General features: G+C 44.1%; 1 protein-coding gene across 1 annotated transcript in view; it reads left to right on the top strand.

Moving 5' to 3' along the window:
- The window catches only part of LOC311110702 (AN1-type zinc finger protein 4-like), a 29,409-nt gene extending 11,815 nt beyond the window's left edge, over nucleotides 1-17,594 (top strand). Inside the window, exons 5-11 of the mRNA XM_084153245.1 lie at nucleotides 150-217; nucleotides 469-646; nucleotides 1,046-1,196; nucleotides 1,489-2,784; nucleotides 3,138-3,189; nucleotides 9,029-9,146; nucleotides 15,021-17,594. Coding sequence (XP_084009371.1) covers nucleotides 150-217; nucleotides 469-646; nucleotides 1,046-1,196; nucleotides 1,489-2,784; nucleotides 3,138-3,189; nucleotides 9,029-9,146; nucleotides 15,021-15,156 — 1,999 coding nt within the window. The 3' untranslated portion in view covers nucleotides 15,157-17,594. The remainder of the gene's footprint in view (nucleotides 1-149; nucleotides 218-468; nucleotides 647-1,045; nucleotides 1,197-1,488; nucleotides 2,785-3,137; nucleotides 3,190-9,028; nucleotides 9,147-15,020) is intronic.
- The last annotated feature ends 1,059 nt before the right edge of the window (nucleotides 17,595-18,653 follow it).

Here is an 18,653-nt window from a genome sequence, read left to right as displayed (position 1 = left end):
ATGAACACCACATGTGCTTGAACGATCCAGCTAGCTGTAGGGCAAAGCAATACGATGATAGCTTAACCGATCCTTCCAAGGGACTTGGGACAGCTTCAACCAACCATAATTGCTGACATTTATCTTGTTGTCTGTCTATGTGTCTGCAGTATTGCTGAGGGCTGTACTCTGAAGCTGGTGCTAGCCATGAGAGGAGGACCCATCAACACCAGGAGAGGTAGCTAGGGGGAGATGGGTTGGGATTTCTCTGCCTTCACTGCTGGACACCCATAAGTATTCACACATAGTCAATTCACCTATTCTAGTCATGTAGCCTCTAACAACATGTTGATTTGATGAACACTGCCCTAACAGTCTCGACTCTCACCCTAAAGTCCATGAAGTGATTGGTTGATTCTCTCTCTTGGGCAGTGTCCATGAAAGACTTGGTGTCTGACTGACTGACTGACTTGTTTCTCTCTCCCTCAGTGCCTGTTGAGGACCCAGTGAAGGAGATCGCTGAGAGAATGGAGGAGGGCTGGGAGAAGAGTCTGCCTAGCAACAAGCAGGTCACCTTCCTGGTGTACCGAGAGGGAGACCAGCTCAACTTCTTCCGGGTCGTCGACCGGGGGGACGGAACTCTGACCCCTGTCTCAGAATCACTCAGGTGAGCACCGTCCACTTTCAGATAAGTGCAATACCAATTTCCCAGTCCAAATTCAACTACATTATTTTCCACTCTGAGGCAATATACAGGTCTTAGATCCATGTGCTTTATTAGGAAGGGTAGGTGGCAGGTCCAAAGGTTAAGCGTAGGGAATTACATTGTTTAGGAGTAGGGACAGTATTTTTTTATGTCATTAAAATGACAGTTCTACACAGAGACAGTCCAAAAATAGACTTGGTTTATATTCTTCCTCAATAGATCTCTGGTCAAGGTCAATGTCAGGATGGGTGAATGTGTGGCATCATTCTGGACTAAAGCATCACTCTTCCCCCGTAAAAGGCCTGTCCATATGTGATCTTTTCATTTTCTGTCCAAGTAGTTAATGTGTGTGTGTTCCAGTGGTGGCTCGGTGTACAACATGTACGAGGAGGAGGAGGAGGAGGAGACGGTGGGCTTGGCTTTGGGACAGCCGTCCCTGGAGAACTCCATCACCATGAACAAGATGAAACTGCTCAAAGCCAAGATGGAGGACATGAACATCAACAAGAAGGTAGAAAGATTTTACTTCCTAGTTCTTTCCTTAGAATATCATTATTCTCTATCCATTAACACGGTTAGGAAAGACGAGAATATAATCTTTATTATCCAAAGCATTTTACTGGCAAAGTGCAAACTAAACCTTCAAAATGCAAGTCCAGGTGACGACTCAATGATTTACCAATCAACTTGCATCTCAAATAAATACTAATTTTCTAATCAAAATTAGTCATTCTCTGCCTCCCCTTGCTCGAACTGATCCCCTCAAACACGCTGTATGACTGTCTCTGTCTGTCTCCCCCCAGCCTAAGAAGTCTGCTGAGTTGAAACCTCTGTCACCCGTCGTTCCCCGGCCCTGCCGCAACTTTCTGGGGCCACCCCGACACCCCCGCCTCTTCAATATCCTGCCCCAGATCAACCAATCCCACCACTCCGCCTCACACTTACCTCCAATCAGGGACCAGGGATCCGCAACTCCCTCCCCTCCCGTTGCTGCTACCTCCGCCACCCACCCGTCAATCAGCGGCCAGGCACCGCCCTATTTCTCCTCCTCGTCCTGTTACATGCTCCAGGAGGAGGAGCCATGGGAGACCAGCCCCAAGTCGATCCGGCCCCCTCCCAAAGTTTCCCGGTTGGACATCGGCAGCACCAGGCTCATGAGGGACTGTGTGTACCCGCAGCTCCCCGCACTCCCCAGCAGGGGGCAAGCTGAGGGGGCAGTGGAGCTGCCCGACCCCAGAGGAGAGGCACTGGGGCTGGAGTTGCTGGAGGAGGTTGCAGGCCTGCTGGAGCCCACACCGCCTGGAGCTCTGTACGGAGACCTGCTCACTGACCCCCTCATCCTGGACATCTCTACCCAGCCAGAGGAGGGTTTGGGTGGGTTGAATGGGCTAGGAGCCCTGGAGGTTGGCGCAGAGCACCAGCACCAGCTCCCCTCCACCCCCTCTCTGCTCTCACAAGCTGAGGGGATGAACTCTTTAAACAACTGGGCGATGAGTGGTTCTGATAGGTTAGCCAGCAAAGGTGAGAGGACACAGTTACTAGGTAACACCCTTCATCATATACCCGACTCTCCTTCCCCCTCCCCCTCCTCATCCTCCCCCTCTAGTAGACGGAGACTACCACAACCCTTTGAGTTCACAGGCTCAGCAACGTCAACCATACGACCCAATCCCCCCTCCTCCCGCCCCACCACTCTTCTCTCCCCTGCTCCAACTCTCCCCTCCGTCTCTCTTCCACGTGGCTCTCTTCTGCGAGGCATCAAGGTGGACTCCTCAGGCAAGCGGCCGGAGATGATGAGTAAAAGTGAGGCACGGGGCGTCACCAAGCTGACCAACCAGGCCTGTAAGAACCCTCTCGGGTCCCTCGGCAACACAGAGCTCCTGGCCTCCTTGTCCTCTTCCTCCAGGACCCCAGGTGGCAGCAGCAGCAGGGAAGGCCTGGGACAGAGCCTGGGACTCGGTTTGGGGCTGCCCGCTGTTGGGGCCGGGCTGGGCAGGCTAGGCTCCATGGCCCCCTCCCTCCAAGCCAACATCCAGCTGCTCCAGGAGGACCTGATCCGACGAATGTCCCCACTACAGAGAGCGACTGCCTCTTACATGGTGAGTCGTGAGGACAGACTATTGAGATACAACCCAGCTAGGCAGGAAAATGGGTACTATCCACAAATAAGGACTCGATGTACTGCCTAAATAGAAATGAACAAATCAAAGCAGCACAATGATAGTGTGTTGTATTGTGAGGTACAGTACTCTTGAAACACTACATAGTTTGTGCGTAGCCTGAAATCTATAACCTGTTTTGCTAACATTCCACTCCTACTGTGTCATTGCCAAACATTGCTTAGCATGACAAGGAGCGGAATGATGGCTAAACAGACTTATACCCAGGCTAGTTTGTGCGGCGTCGATGTCCTTGTATTGACCTTGTCTGAAACCTCCTCTCGTTGTTCCAGGCACCCAACAGCATAGGATCAGCTGGAGGCTCCAGTTCAATAAGGAGACTAGGTGAGTGGGGAAACCCTAAAAACCCAGGGATCCGGGTCTGCTCAAAAGTAGTCCAAGTAGTGCACTAGAGAATAGCATGCCATTTCAAATGCAGGCCCCAATCAAAAGTAGTCCGCTATATACTAGGGTCGGTCTCTCCAACCCTGTTCCTGGAGAGCTACCGCCCTGTAGGTTTTCACTCCAACCCTGTTCCTGGAGAGCTACCATCCTGTAGGTTTTCACTCCAACCCTGTTCCTGGAGAGCTACCATCCTGTAGGTTTTCACGCCAACCCTGTTCCTGGAGAGCTACCGTCCTGTAGGTTTTCACTCCAACCCTGTTCCTAGAGAGCTACCGTCCTGTAGGTTTTCACTCCAACCCTGTTCCTAGAGAGCTACCGTCCTGTAGGTTTTAGCTACAACTCTAATCTACCGCACCTGATTCTAATTATTAGCTGGTTGATAAGCTGAACCAGGTTAGTTACAACTGGTGTTGGAGTGAAACAGGGGGGTAGCTCTCTGGAAACAGGGATGGAGAGCCCTGTACTAGGGAATAGGGTGCCCTTTCAAACGCAGACCCAGTCTTAATAGAAATATCTATTTGTCCTGTAATAAGACAGAATGAGACTTTCTCAGATCATAATCTCATTGAATCCAAGAGGAAATGTGGTGGAAAATATCGAAGGGAAATTCCAAATTTCATGAGAATCCCAAGTTCCAAATGTTATGAGAAACACCCAAACTATGTATACCCTCTTTATTGAGATGAAAAAAGCTGCTGGCGCGTTTTCAACCCAAGTCTTTGTGAAAGCAACGTGTGTAATCTAGTAGCCCAGCACAGGGTCTGTAGTAGAACGCATAAACACACAACACACACACAGTCAGACAGACAGAGAACAGCTCTCTGACCGACCCAGGGGTAGTCGTAGGCTGAGGGCACACGCATACAGACAGACACATTAGTGCATGGACAGACACGTCACACATACGTATACGCATGTACACAGTAACCAAGCAGCTCACTGACCTAGGATTAGTGCCAGTGAGAACACACACACAAAGCAAGTACATTTTCATGCAATTATACACATTTTGCCATGGAATGTAGAGAAAGTGTTGCAGTTTTAAAGCAAGTTGGCTGCAATTCTACACATTTTGACACTGGGCAGAGAGAATATTTAGCAAGTTTATAACTAATTTCATGCAATTCTACTCATATATTTCCATGGTGCTGAGAGAAAAAGGAGCTGTTTTACAGCTAATTTCCTGCAATTCTACACATGCTGCCATAGGGTGGAGAGAAATGTTTGCAGGTCTTAATGTATCTGAGTGAGGGACTAATTTGGCAATCTAAACATTGTTAGTTGACATGGGCTAATTGACTATCAGTGACTGACATAACGAGAAACTGCTGATGCAAAATCGAGTTTCGAAATTGCACCTTGTTTAGTCTAACTCGAAACAGTAAGTTGAGACCCTGACTGAGTTCCTAAAATTATATCTAAAAAAAATATTGATCCAAGGGCCAGTTGCCCGTCGCCGTGTTACAGCCTGAATTCAAAATGGATTAAATAGTAACCCAGAATGACAACGTGAAAACATGTTTTTAGAAATGTTTGCAAATGTATTGAAAATGAAATACAGAAATCTCATGACACTCCAAATTGAGCTCAGGTGCATACAATTTCCTTTGGTCATCCTTGAGATGTCACTGCAACTTGATTGGTGTCCACCTGGGGCCAATTCAACTGTTTGGACATGATTTAGAAAGACCCACACCTGTCTATATAAGGTTCCACTGTTGACAGTGCATGTCAGAGCAGAAACTATACCATGAAGTCCAAGGAACTGTCTGTAGATCTCCAAGAGAGAATTGTGACGAGGTATATACTGTATCTGGGGAAGAGTTTAAAACAATTTCCGAGAGCACAGTGGCCTCCATCATGGGGAAATGGAAGAAATATCTAACTACCCAGACTCTGCCTAGAGCTGGCCATCCGACCAAACTGAGCAACCGGGCAAGAAGGACCTTGGTCAGGGAGGTGACCAAGAACCCAATGACCACTCTGACAGAACTACATAGTTCCTTGGCTGAGATGGGAGAACCTGCCAGAAGGACAAGTCTCTACAGCACATCACCAATCTAGACTTTATGGGAGAGTGGCCAGACGGAAGCCACTCCTGAGAAAAAGGCACATGACAGCATGCCTGGAGTTTGCAAAAAGGCGCGTGAAAGACTCTGCGATCATAAAGCAAATGATTCTGTGGTCTGATGAGACAAAAAAAAAATTTAGCCTGAATGAAAGCGCTATGTCTGGAGAAAACCAGGCACAGCTCATCACCCGTGTAACACCATCCCTACCGTGAAGCATGGTGGTGGCAACATCATGTTATGGGGATGCTTTTCAGAGGCAGGGACTGAGTGACTGGTAAGGATAGAAGGAACAATGAATGGAGGCAAATCCTTGATGAGAACCTGCTTCAGAGTGCAAATGACCTTAGACTGGGGCGACAATTTACGTTCCAACAGGACAATGACACCAAGCATACAGCCAAAGCAACGCTGGAATGGCTTCAGAACAAGAATGTGAAAGTCCTTGAGTGGCCCAGCCAAAGCCCATACTTGAATCCCATTGAAAATCTGTGGAAAGATTTGAAGATTGCTGTTCGCCGCTCCCCATTTAACTTAACAGCGCTTGAGAAAATCTGTAAGGAAGAATGGGAGAAAATCCCCAAATCCAGATGTGCAAAACTGATACAGACATACCCAAGATGACTCAAAGCTGTAATCGCAGCCAAAGGTGCTTCTACAAAGTATTGTCTCAGGGGTGTGAATACTTATGTAAATGAGATATTTCTCTTTCATTTTCAATAAATGTGCAAAAATGTCTAAACATGTTTTCACTTTGTCATTATGGGGTATTGTGTGTAGATGGGTGAAGGGAAAACATATATTTAATCCATTTAGAATTCAGGCTATAACAGAACAAAATGTGGAATAAGTAAAGGGGTATGAATACTTTCTGAAGGCACTGTAAATTACCAAAGTTACGATAGATTGCCATAGATTTTCTGTTGATTACCAAAATGACTGAATATTCCAGTAACTTTGGTAAACTACCGGTAGCTTTGCAACCCTACAGGGGAGTATTGTGAAAGCAGCCAATGCATGTTGTATGAGCACTGCAGCGTGGCACGGCAATGGCATTAATTAATTATACACTACGTTACAGCTGCAGAATGAGCACCAGACACAATGACCCATACACACTATGCAATGAGCCAAGGACAGGCTTGCAGTACATGTTTGAGATTGGATACATTGCTGTCGGCCTGCACAGATCACTAATCTGCAAATGACCTTGCATCCGAAATAACTACTCATTATGTCATCAAGATTAGCGATTCTGTGTCTCGTCTTGCTCAAACTGATTCCCTTCAAATAGCTCATCTTAGTGCGGATGGCCTTTGAGTACGTACCAGTATTTCCTCTGGAAAATGTGTAGCAGTGCCTCTGGAAAATGTGTAGCAGTGGGGGGTGGGGGGGGGTGGGGGGGTAGCGTAGGTGCAGTTCAAAGGAGGGTCCCTCCTCCTCCCCCCTTGTTTTGGGGTTTTGTGGTCTCCCCCAGAGCAATTCTATGTAGAAGGACTGAGAAGCTCAGTTCTGGTGACTTTTTAAAAGGACATTATATTCCAAAATGAATGAAAATGAAATGATGCTGACACCATCTAAAATATAATTTCTACCTCCCAGAAATTAGCCCAATAAATTATTTAAAAGTGGCAGTATGTAACTTTTTGGGCGACGTGACCAAATTCACATAAAAAGGTGAGTTATAGATCTATAATTCTACCTTTAAGGAAGTCTAAGAAGCGTTAGATCTGTTCTATGTGCGCTGTTTCTATGCTTCCTGTTAAGTTTTGTTTTTGCATCTTTTACTTTCGGTTTTGTACACCAGCTTCAAACAACAATATAAACTGAAATTAGGCAAACTATTTGTTTTCGCAACCAGGAAATGGCAGAGTGATTTCTGCATTGTGCAACTTTAACATATTGGACCATGCATATAGCCTATGCATGGTCCATATTATTAGGTATGCTATTAGCAATAAGCATTATCACCTGTAGCCCAACTGATGCAAATCAAATCACATTTTATTGGCCGCATACACATATTTAGCAGATGTTATTGCTGGTGTAGCGAAATGCTTGTAATGCTTGCAGCATGGTGGCTATAAATAAATAGTCTGAAGCATGGAGTTGCCTATCTGCATTTAGTAAGCATGTATTGATGAATTTTATGTCCCAAAAAACTTGCATAAACACAGTGATTATAATGTACCTGTAGGGTAACTTGGGGTGAAACGCCACACGGGTTAGCACGCATCCTGCTTGTACTTCTCACATAAACCACTTCATTGAAAAATTCTCCCAACACTTACTCTTGCGCATCAAAAAATTTAATCTCTGTCTAATCACAATTTAAGTCACTCCCCAAAAAATATTTTGAGAGAGGGAGGTGTTTTTACCTCAAGTTACCCTATAATTGACCCGTCTTACATTTAGCCCCACTCCCCTATGCACTCATGGCGAATTGCAGAGCAGTAACGTGCTTAACCATGCCTCTGCTAAAAACTCAGGATTTAAAATGGTGCAGTTCACATACTGTATTTAAGAGTTTAAAAATAAAGTAGGAATGGAAAGCTGGGATCCCCCTCTTTTTTAACAAAGGCCATTAAAACTGCTGTTTTCCCCGCGATTGCATTAAGAATTGTTGTGCATTGACTGCTTGTCAGAATGCATGGTTCCCTCCCTATGGCACTCGCAACTTGAATGCAGCTTGAGAGGAATATTTCTCTCAAATAGAACGCGCAACACCAAGCCGACTAGGTAAATAGATAAACCATTCTACTATGGAGTTGTCAGGTTGTTCTATTCATTACTCGTCAGATGCTCTTATCCAGAGCGACTTACAGTTAGTGAGTGTGCACATTTTCTTCATACTTGCAGAGGAAAAGTAAATGTGGAATGTTCTAGCATCTTCAAAGTGCGCCTTAACAAAGTTTTGTTCATGTTAAATTCTTTTTGGGGTGGGGGTGGTCGTGGCAGCAATGATTTGTGCTTTGGCACAGGGCCACAGCGAAATGACTGCGGCAGAAACACTGTAGGACACACTGTAATAGTATATCAAAGCAGATTAGTGATGGGACACAACATCCGATCTCATGGCCCGTTGCCTGCCTGGTTGGGAGATTCTCCTGTCTGCTGTGTCACACTAACCTCTGTTTATATCAGTCCTGTTACGCCTGGCCTTCACCCCTCTTTCTCTCGCTCTGTCTTTCTTTCAGTTGATATAGCCTCTTCTTTTACATGTTGCTTTGGTAATAGTTCGGAAGCTTAACATCATTTAAGAGTGAAATATTGGATGTTAATATCACCTCAGTGATCTTGGCTTACTATATTCTTTTGATTACTCAAAATAGCTATAAAAACAAAGTCGCACAAACGTTTCGGCATCACTGTGCCTTCTTCAGGGTAATGTCATGAATGCTTGAACCAGGTTTTGTAGACAAACAGTGCAATTAGTGCAACCAATGACAGTAGTGAGGGGTGTGTTGTAATTGCTAGGTTGATCAGAATGAATTGAGCGAAAACGTTAAAAGACAATAGCCCACAGCATATTGAATATATTATGCCATTATTAGCATTAGCATTAGCATCAACATACATTGTTTCATTTAATTTTACCTATATATTTAAATATTTCCAATTTTATTAAATGTTTTTGTTCATGCTAACTCATGCTTTTTATTAGATTACTCAAAATAGAACTATCCTTTATTCTGGTCTCCTCCCACTAGGCCCCCCTGCATATCACCTGCCTCCAGTCAAGGTCCCGCTGGCCAATAAGAAGAAGGAATCTAAACACTGCTTCCTCTGTGGCAAGAAGACTGGTCTGGCCACCAGCTACGAGTGCAGGTACACCTCTCAGTTCCTCTGTTATTCTCTCTCTCCCTCCACCCCTCTCTACATCACGGTCTCTCACTTCCTGCTTCCTCTGTGGCAGGAAGACGGGTCTGGCCACCAGCTGTGAGGGTGGTGACACCTCCCACTTCCTCATTCTTCCTCCCTCATTAATCGTTGTCATCCAATCTAGTCAGTTTTTTTGTGTATCTGTCCTACTACTAGGTATGCCAGGAGTAAAAAAGTCAAGTTTTATTATTTGGATGTACTAGGGCTGGGGGTTTGAAATAATTTCACATCGTATAGTATCATTCAATTTTGTCAGATATCCGGATATTCAAAATACATGTTTTTTTTTTTTAAGTATGTTTAAACCTGAGCGTTGCTGTGGTAGGGAGAGAGGCTGGTGCGCTATTGCTGCAGCTGGCAGCGGAGGTTTATATGGGGTGGTGTGTGTAGCGAGCAGACAGAGGGAGAGGCGCCAACGCAATTTGGCTACAGCCAAGACTAGCTAACTAGCAGCCACAATGTTATTTATCATCCCATATACTAGTGCCTGTCTTGACTGGAGTAGCCTAGAGAAGCTAGCTAGCTATCTACAGTGCCTTCGGAAAGTATTCAGACCCCTTGACTTCTTCCACATTTTGTTACGTTACAGCCCAGATCACTAAAAAAACACTGAAATATCACATTTACATACAGTACCAGTCAAAAGTTTGGACACAACTACTTATTCCACCTACTCTGCGTCTCACAAAGACACGGCGGTTGGAACCAAAAATCTCAAATTTGGACTCATCAGACCAAAGGACAGATTTCCACTGGTCTAATGTCCATTGCTCATGTTTCTTGACCCAAGCAAGTCTCTTCTTCTTATTGGTGTCCTTAAGTAGTGGTTTCTTTGCAGCAATTAGACCATGAAGGCCTGAGTCTCCTCTGAACAGTTGATGTTGATGTGTCTGTTACTTGAATACTGTGAAGCATTTATTTGGGCTGCAATCTGAGGTACAGTTAATTGCCCATTTCTGAGGCTGGTAACTCTTAATGAACTTATCCTCTGCAGCAGAGGTAACTCTGGGTCTTCCATTCCTGTGGCGGTCCTCATGAGAGCCAGTTTCATCATAGCGCTTCATGGTTTTTGCGACTGCACTTCACTTGAAGAAACGTTCAAAGTTCGTGATATTTTCCAGATTGACTGATCTTCATGTCTTAAAGTAATGATGGACACTTGTTTCTATTTGCTTATTTGAGCTGTTCTTGCCATAATATGGACTTGGTCTTTTACCAAATAGGGCTACCTGATGTATACCAACCCTACCTTGTCACAACACAACTAATTGGCTCAAACGCATTCAGAAGGAAAGAAATTCCACAGATTAACATTTAACAAGGCACACCTGTTAATTGAAATGCATTCCAGGTGACTACCTCATGAAGCTGGTTGAGTGAATTTCAAGAGTGTGCAAAGCTGTCATCAAGGCAAAGGGTAGCTACTTTGAAGAATCTCAAATATAAAATAGATTTTGATTTGTTTAACACTTTTTTGGTTACTACATTAGTTATTTCATAGTTTTGATGTCTTCACTATTATTCTACAATGTAGAAAAAAGTAAAGATAAACCCTGGAATGAGTAGGTGTGTCCAAACTTTTGACTGGTACTCTATGTATTCAGACCCTTTACTCAGTACTTTGTTGAAGCACCTTTGCCAGCGATTACAGCCTAGAGTCTTCTTGGGTATGACGCTACAAGCTTGGCACACCTGTATTTGGGGAGTTTCTCCTATTCTTCTCTGCAGATCCTCTCAAGCTCTGTCAGGTTGGATGTGGAGCGTTGCTGCACAGCTATTTTGAGGTCTCTCCAGAGATGTTAGATCGGGTTCAAGTCCGGGCTCTGGCTGGGCCACTCAAGGACATTCAGAGACGGGTGAAGAGACAGGTGAACCTTCGCCCCAGTCTGAGGTCCTGAGCACTGGAGCAGGTTTTGATCAAGGATCTCTCTGTGCTTTGCTCTGTTAATCTTTGCCTTGATCCTGACTAGTCTCCCAGTCCCTGCCGCTGAAAAACATCCCCACAGCATGATGCTGCCACCACCATGCTTCACCGTAGGGATGGTGCCTGGTTTCCTCCAGACGTGACACTTGGTATACAGGCCAAAGAGTTCAATCTTGGTTTCATCAAACCAGAGAATCTTGTTTCTCATGGTCTGAGAGTCTTTAGGTGCCTTTTGGCAGACTCCAAGCGGTCTGTTGTGCCTTTTACTGAGGAGTGGCTTCCGTCTGGTCACTCTACCATAAAAGCTTGATTGGTGGAGTGCTGCAGAGATGGTTGTCCTTCTGGAAGGTTATCCCATCGCCACAGAGGAACTCTAGAGCTCTGTCAGAGTGACCATCGGGTTCTTGGTCACCTCCCTGACCAAGGCCCTTCTCCCCCGATTGCTCAGTTTGGCTGGGCGGCCATCTCTAGGAAGAGTCTTGGTGGTTCCGAACTTCTTCCATTTAAGAATGATGGAGGCCACTGTGTTCTTGGGGACCTTCAATGATGCAGAAATATTTTGGTACCCTTCCCCACAATCCTGTCTCTGAGCTCTACGGACAATTCCTTCGACCTCATGGCTTGGTTTTTGCTGTGACATGCACTGTCAACAGTGGGACCTTATATAGACAGGTGTGTGCCTTTCCAAATCACGTCCAATCAATTGAATTTACCACAGGTGGACTCCATTCAAGTTTTAGAAACATCTCAAGGATGATCAATAGAAACAGATGCACCTGAGCTAAATTTTGAGTCTCATCGCACAGGGTCTGAATACTTATGTAAATAAGGTATTTCTGTTTTTGATTTGTAATGCATTTGCAAGATTTTCTAAACCTGTTTTCGCTTTGTCATTATTAGGTATTGTGTGAATATTGAGGATATATATATATATATATTTTATCCAATTTAGAATAAGGCTGTAACAAAATGTGAAAAAAGTCGAGGGATCTGAATACATTCCGAAGGCACTGTAAGCCAGCCAGCTATAGCTAGCTAGGCTAGGCTACATGCTGCGCTTTCTCCCCAACCCCGTTCAGATAAAACAGCCTACCTGTTGTTTGCTCATTGTATTCTAGTTCTTCTAATTTCACTAACTTTTAATTCCCTCATTTTATTCCGTATTGCGTTTGTTAGTGAACTCCCACTCCACTTGTTACACATTGAGCCTCTTTGCCACTTTGATTGGCCAACATAAACAATGAGCTACACACTGTGAAGGCTACCTGTTGGCTACCGGCCTTTTTATGGTGCACACCGTGCACATCATAAAATCTAAATTCAGAAGTTTGTTTTATTATAATGTCATGGTATATCCTTGTTTGTAACAATGTCACATGGATATTTAAATTCAGTAAAAGCCTTTTCGGTGTTAAAATAGGCATTCAAATACTAACGTCGGTTCGTAATATTCGAGTAACCTTGCACATTCCTAGGATGTACAGGATACACATGGTATACACCGTCCAACGAAATGCTTAGTTGCAGGTTCGACAATGCAACAAAATATAATAATATGAACATGAAGTAAATGGCTCAGTAGAATAGAAAAAACGTTTTAGTATAATACAGAAAGGCACAATCTATAGTCTAATAGTTACACGTGTTTTAGGGAAGGTGGGATTGTTCCTGTCCAGTAGTTTATGTCATCAACATTATGATATCGCATGCTGCCTTAACAGTCACCACCACTAGAACCCTATTATCACTCCCCTCCTCCCTTCTCTCCTCCCCCCTCCCTCCCCCCTCCCTCCTCCCCTCTCCCTGTCCTTGCTTAAAGAACACAGTGTGTGGTGGTGATGTAACTGGAGCTGTGTAATCTCCTGGTCATAACACTAACCGTCTGATGTTGGAGTCACGCTGTGTTCAAAAGATTCTAATTGTAATTGGGACTAGAGCGGACTAGATCACATAGCGCTAACTGTGATACAGTGTTACACTTGGTGTGTGTGGTTGAGGAGATGATGCACCCATGGGTGTTATGAGTTCAGATGAAGGAAAGGAGATGATGAGATTTTTTTATTTTACCTTTATTTAACTAGGCAAGTCAGTTAAGAACAAATTCTTATTTACAATGACGGCCTACACCGTCCAAACCCGGACGACGCTGGGCCAATTGTGCGCCGCCCTATGGGACTCCCAATCACGGCCGGTTGTGATACAGCCTGGAATCGAACCAGGGGGTCTGTAGTGACGCCTCAAGCACTGAGATGCAGTGCCTTAGACCGCTACGACACTCGGGAGATGATGCACCCATGGTGTTATGAGTTCAGATGAAGGAGAGGAGATGATGCACCCATGGTGTTATGAGTTCAGATGAAGGAGAGGAGATGATGCACCCATGGTGTTATGAGTTCAGATGAAGGAAAGGAGATGATGAGATGATGCAACCGTGATGTTATGACTATAGAGTAGTCGAGGCCTGTTGGGATTCTGGAATACTGGAAATTATGATGCAATAACTTTCAATACTGTGCCCTTGGATGACTCTGAACCTTACCACTAGCTGCCTAGCACGAACCATCACACACACACACACGTTTTCAATGATTAATTGCTGTTAGTCATTCAGAATGGATTGTGGTCTCTCTTTCAGTTCCTCTGGGATGGGGAAAGGATAGAGCTCTAAACAACTAAAGCTTTCCAGTGCCTTCTGAAAGGATTCAGACCCCTTGGCTTTTTCCACTTTTTGTTACGTTGCAGCCTTATTCTAAAATGGATTAAATTGTTGTTTTTTTCCGCATCGATCTACACACAATACCCCAGAATGACAAATAAAAAAACAGGTTTTTTGAAATGTTTGCAAATGTATTAAACATAAAAAACGGAAATAATTTACGTAAGTATTCAGACCCTTTACTCAGTACTTTGTTGAAGCACCTTTGGCAGCGATTACAGCCTCGAGTCTTCTTGGCTGTGACGCTACAAACTTGGCACACCTGTATGTGGGGAGTTTCTCCCATTCTTCTCTGCAGATCCTCTCAAGCTCTGTTAGGTTGGATGGGGAGCGTTGCTGAATTTAGTGGCCTCCATCGTTCTTAAATGGAAGAAGTTTGGAACCAGCATGACTCTTCCTAGAGCTGGCTGCCCAGCCATACTGAGCAATCGGGGGAGAAGGGCCTTGGTCAGGGAGGTGACCAAGAACCCGATGGTCACTCTGACAGAGCTCCAGAATTCCTCTGTGGAGATGGGAGAACCTTCCAAAAGGACAACCATCTCTGCAGCACTCCACCAATCAGGCCTTTATGGTAGCGTGGCCAGATGGAAGCCACTCCTCAGTAAAAGGCACATGACAGCCCGCTTGGAGTTGCCAAAAGGCACCTAAAGACTCTCAGACCATGAGAAACAAGATTCTCTGGTCTGATGAAACCAAGATTGAACTCTTTGGCCTGTATACCAAGTGTCACGTCTGGAGGAAACCTGGCACCATCCCTACAGTGAAGCATGGTGGTGGCAGCATCATGCTGTGGGGATGTTTTTTCAGCGGCAGGTACTGGGAGAGAGATTTCAGTTTTCATAGATTTGCAAACATTTCTAAAAACCTGTTTTTGCTTTGTCATTAAGGGATAATGTGTGTATATTGATGAGGGAAAAAAACAAACAATGTAATCAATTTTAGAATAAGGCTGTAATGTAACAAAATGTGGAAAAAGTCAAGGGGTCTGAATACTTTCTCAATGCACTGTAGCTGCAGGCTTTCAATAAAGTGTTACCAATTGGTGTTCTACTTACTAATATTGTTATTGTTCAGTAGAATTTTGTAATTATATCATCACACTTTCTGCTGCTTTAGGAGGTGAAAATTGAACAGTCACAGCCGTACTGTCTGAATAGGGCTGTTGTGTTCTTTCTCTCAGGTGTGGTAACAACTTCTGCGCCACCCACCGCTACGCAGAGACCCACGACTGCACGTACAACTACAAGAGCGCCGGACGCCGCTTCCTCCAGGAAACCAACCCCATCGTCAACGCTCCCAAGCTGCCCAAGATCTGAGCCCCTCCCCCTGTCCCCCCTCTATCCCTGCACTCCTCTTTCCTCTTTTGGGATGGAGGGATGAAAGGAAAATTAAATAACGGAAAGAAAGAAGGGATTTGATCACCACTGTGTGCTTTTTAACGACGGCAAAACGGCAAGTGTGAACAGAACGGAGACCACCGAATATGAACTTTAGTAGCTAGCTATCACCTCCGCTCCGGACAATGTGAACGAACTGTTGATCCGCTTTTACTCATAAACCTTGATCGTTTTTCCAGAGCAGAAAAGTATTGCATGTACATTTGTAGTTTTTAAAGCAAAATGTGTGTTGTGTATTTCACGTTTTAACAGAACAGAAGTGCACGACTCCAAGCATATGTTATATCCTGATATCTTCTGCTTTGTTTCTTTGTTTATCAGATTGTTTCTAAAAATAGGACTGCAGATCACTTTTTCATGCGACAAGTCTTTGAGAGATGCACTTTAGAATTATCATATTTATATACACCAATGTTTGACTTTGACATTTTTTAGAGGGAAGGCTCTTCTGTGTTTCTTTTGTAATTAAGGGGTTTTATGTTGTCTTACTGTCTATCATAATGTTTTTATATCCAGTACCTATCTCTCCTTTCCCCCTCTCCTATGGGCACATACATACTGGCATCACTCTTACAACACGTATTTGACTAAAGGGTCTAACACTTCCCGTTGATGAGAAACTACACTGAACAAAAATATAAACGCAACATGTAAAGTGTTGGTCCCATGTTTCATGAGCTGAAATAAAAGATCCCAGAAACGTTCCATACACACAAAAAGCTTATTTCTCTCAGATTTTGGGCACAAATGTGTTTACATCCCTGTTAGTGAGCATTTCTCCTTCGCTAAAATAATCCATCCACCTTGACAGGTGTGGCATATCAAGAAGCTGATTAAACAGCATGATCATTACACAGGTGCACCTTGTGCTGAGGACAATAAAAGGACACTTTAAAATGTGCAGTTTTGTCACACAACACAATGCCACAGATGTTTGAAGTTTTGAGGGAGCGTGCAATTGGCATGCTGTCTGCAGGAATGTCCACCAGAGCTGTTGCCAGAGAATTGAATCTAGCCAGAGAATACATTTCTCTACCTTAAGCTGCCTCCAATGTCGTTTTAGAGAATTTGGCAGTACGTCCGAAGGGCTTCACAACCACAGACCACATGTAACCACGCCAGCCCAGGACCTCCACCATCCGGCTTCTTCACCTGCAGGATCGTCTGAGACCAGCCACCCGGACAGCTGATGAAACTATGGGTTTGCAAACCAAAGGATTTTATGCACAAACTGTCAGAAACCGTCTCAGGGAAGCTCATCTGCGTGCTCCTCTTCCTCACCAGGGTCTTGACCTGACTGCAGTTTGGTGTCGTAACTGACTTCAGTGGACAACTGCTCACCTTCGATGGCCACTGTCACCCTGGAGAAGTGTACTCTTCACGAATGAATCCCGGTTTCAATTGTACCATGGCGTCGTGTGGGCGAGCTGTTTGCTGATGTCAATATTGGGAACAGAGTGCCCCTTGGTGCTGGTGGGGTTATGGTATGGGCAGGCAAAAGCTACGGACAACAAACACAATTGCAATTTGAATACACAGAGATACCGTGACGAGATCCTGAGGCCCATTGTCGTGCCATTCATCCGCTGCCATCACCTCATGTTTCAACATGATAATGCAAGGCCCCATGTTGCAAGGATCTGTACACAATCGTTGGAAGCTGAAAATGTTCCAGTTCTTCTATGGCCTGCATACTCACCAGACAAGGTCACCCATTGAGCATGTTTGGTATGTTCTGGATTGACGTGTACAACAGCGTGTTCCAGTTCCCGCCAATATCCGGCAACTTCACACAGCCATTGAAAAGGAGTGTGAAAAGATTCCACAGGCCACAATCAACAGCCTGATCAACTCTATGCGAAGGATGAGGCAAATGGTGGTCACATCAGATACTGACTGGTTTTCTAATCCACGCCCATATTTTTTTTTTAAAGGTATCTGTGACCACAGATGCATATCTGTATTCCCAGTCATGAAATCCATAGGTTAGGACCTAACACATTTATTTTAATTGGCTGATTTCCTTATATGAATTGTAACTCAATAAAATCTTTGATTTGTTGCGTGTATATTTTTGTTAAGTGTATAATACAGATTACTTTCATGTTAATTCAAGATCAGCTTTGACATAAGTATGCAAATTGTATAATTTATGTACGTTTATCGGCAATACTCTATGCCTGTCAAACTAGTTTATGGAAATGCAGGGTGGGGTCACAGAATTTCGGCTTGTGGCTGCCAATTGCCATGAAAAAACATGATTTTGTATAATTTATTATTTGCACAGCTGTTGCAGAAAACATAACATTAACTGTAATGGAGGAAGGGGCTAATCTAATAAAATATCTTTGTGTTTACTAACATGTTTGAATGAATTTATTTGTTTTCTACAACAACTGGTCATTTGTCTGACTGTAAAGACCAATGACTGGAATATAAATGTCTAACGTGTACGTAGCCATTACAGGTTTAGCAGTTATCATTGCGTTTGGACGTAGCTCAAGACCTTCACGCGTTCAACAAAAAGCAATCATTTTACGTGATAACGGCATGTGAATTCGAACATCCGTCCATATATCTGCTGTACTTACTCGGTTGGGAGAGCATGGCGCTTGCAAAGGATTGTTGGTTAAATTCCTAGGGCCACCCAAAGCGTCTGCTAAATGGCATATTACTATACCTCCTCATCACTACTGTACTTAGCATACCTCATCACTACTGTACTTAGCATACCTCATCACTACTGTACTTAGCATACCTCATCACTACTGTACTTAGCATTCCTATCACTACTGTACTTAGCATACCTCATCACTACTGTACTTAGCATACCTTATCACTACTGTACTTAGCATACCTCATCACTACTGTACTTAGCATACCTCATCACTACTGTACTTAGCATACCTCATCACTACTGTACTTAGCATACCTCATCACTACTGTACTTAGCATACCTCATCACTACTGTACTTAGCATACCTCATCACTACTGTACTTAGCATACCTCATCACTACTGTACTTAGCATACCTCATCACTACTGTACTTAGCATACCTCATCACTACTGTACTTAGCATACCTCATCACTACTGTACTTAGCATACCTCATCACTACTGTACTTAGCATACCTCATCACTACTGTACTTAGCATACCTTATCACTACTGTACTTAGCATACCTCATCACTACTGTACTTAGCATACCTCATCACTACTGTACTTAGCATATCTCTTTTCCTCAGCCTACTCTTATCACCCTCCTCTGAGAAGTCTTGTGTAAGTATTTATTTTTGTCCTCAATACATTCCTTGTCTGCCGTTTGAGAGCCTCCAACCGTCGATGGCATTCTGTTCTTCAAGCACTACAGTACTGAAGGGACCTCCTCTTCTCCGCATGCCTCATCTCTTCTAAAA

This window comes from Coregonus lavaretus, assembly GCF_964263955.1.
Source record: "Coregonus lavaretus genome assembly, chromosome: 36".
NCBI classification, from domain to species: domain Eukaryota; kingdom Metazoa; phylum Chordata; class Actinopteri; order Salmoniformes; family Salmonidae; genus Coregonus; species Coregonus lavaretus.
This window is presented reverse-complemented; position numbering and strand designations above follow the sequence as displayed.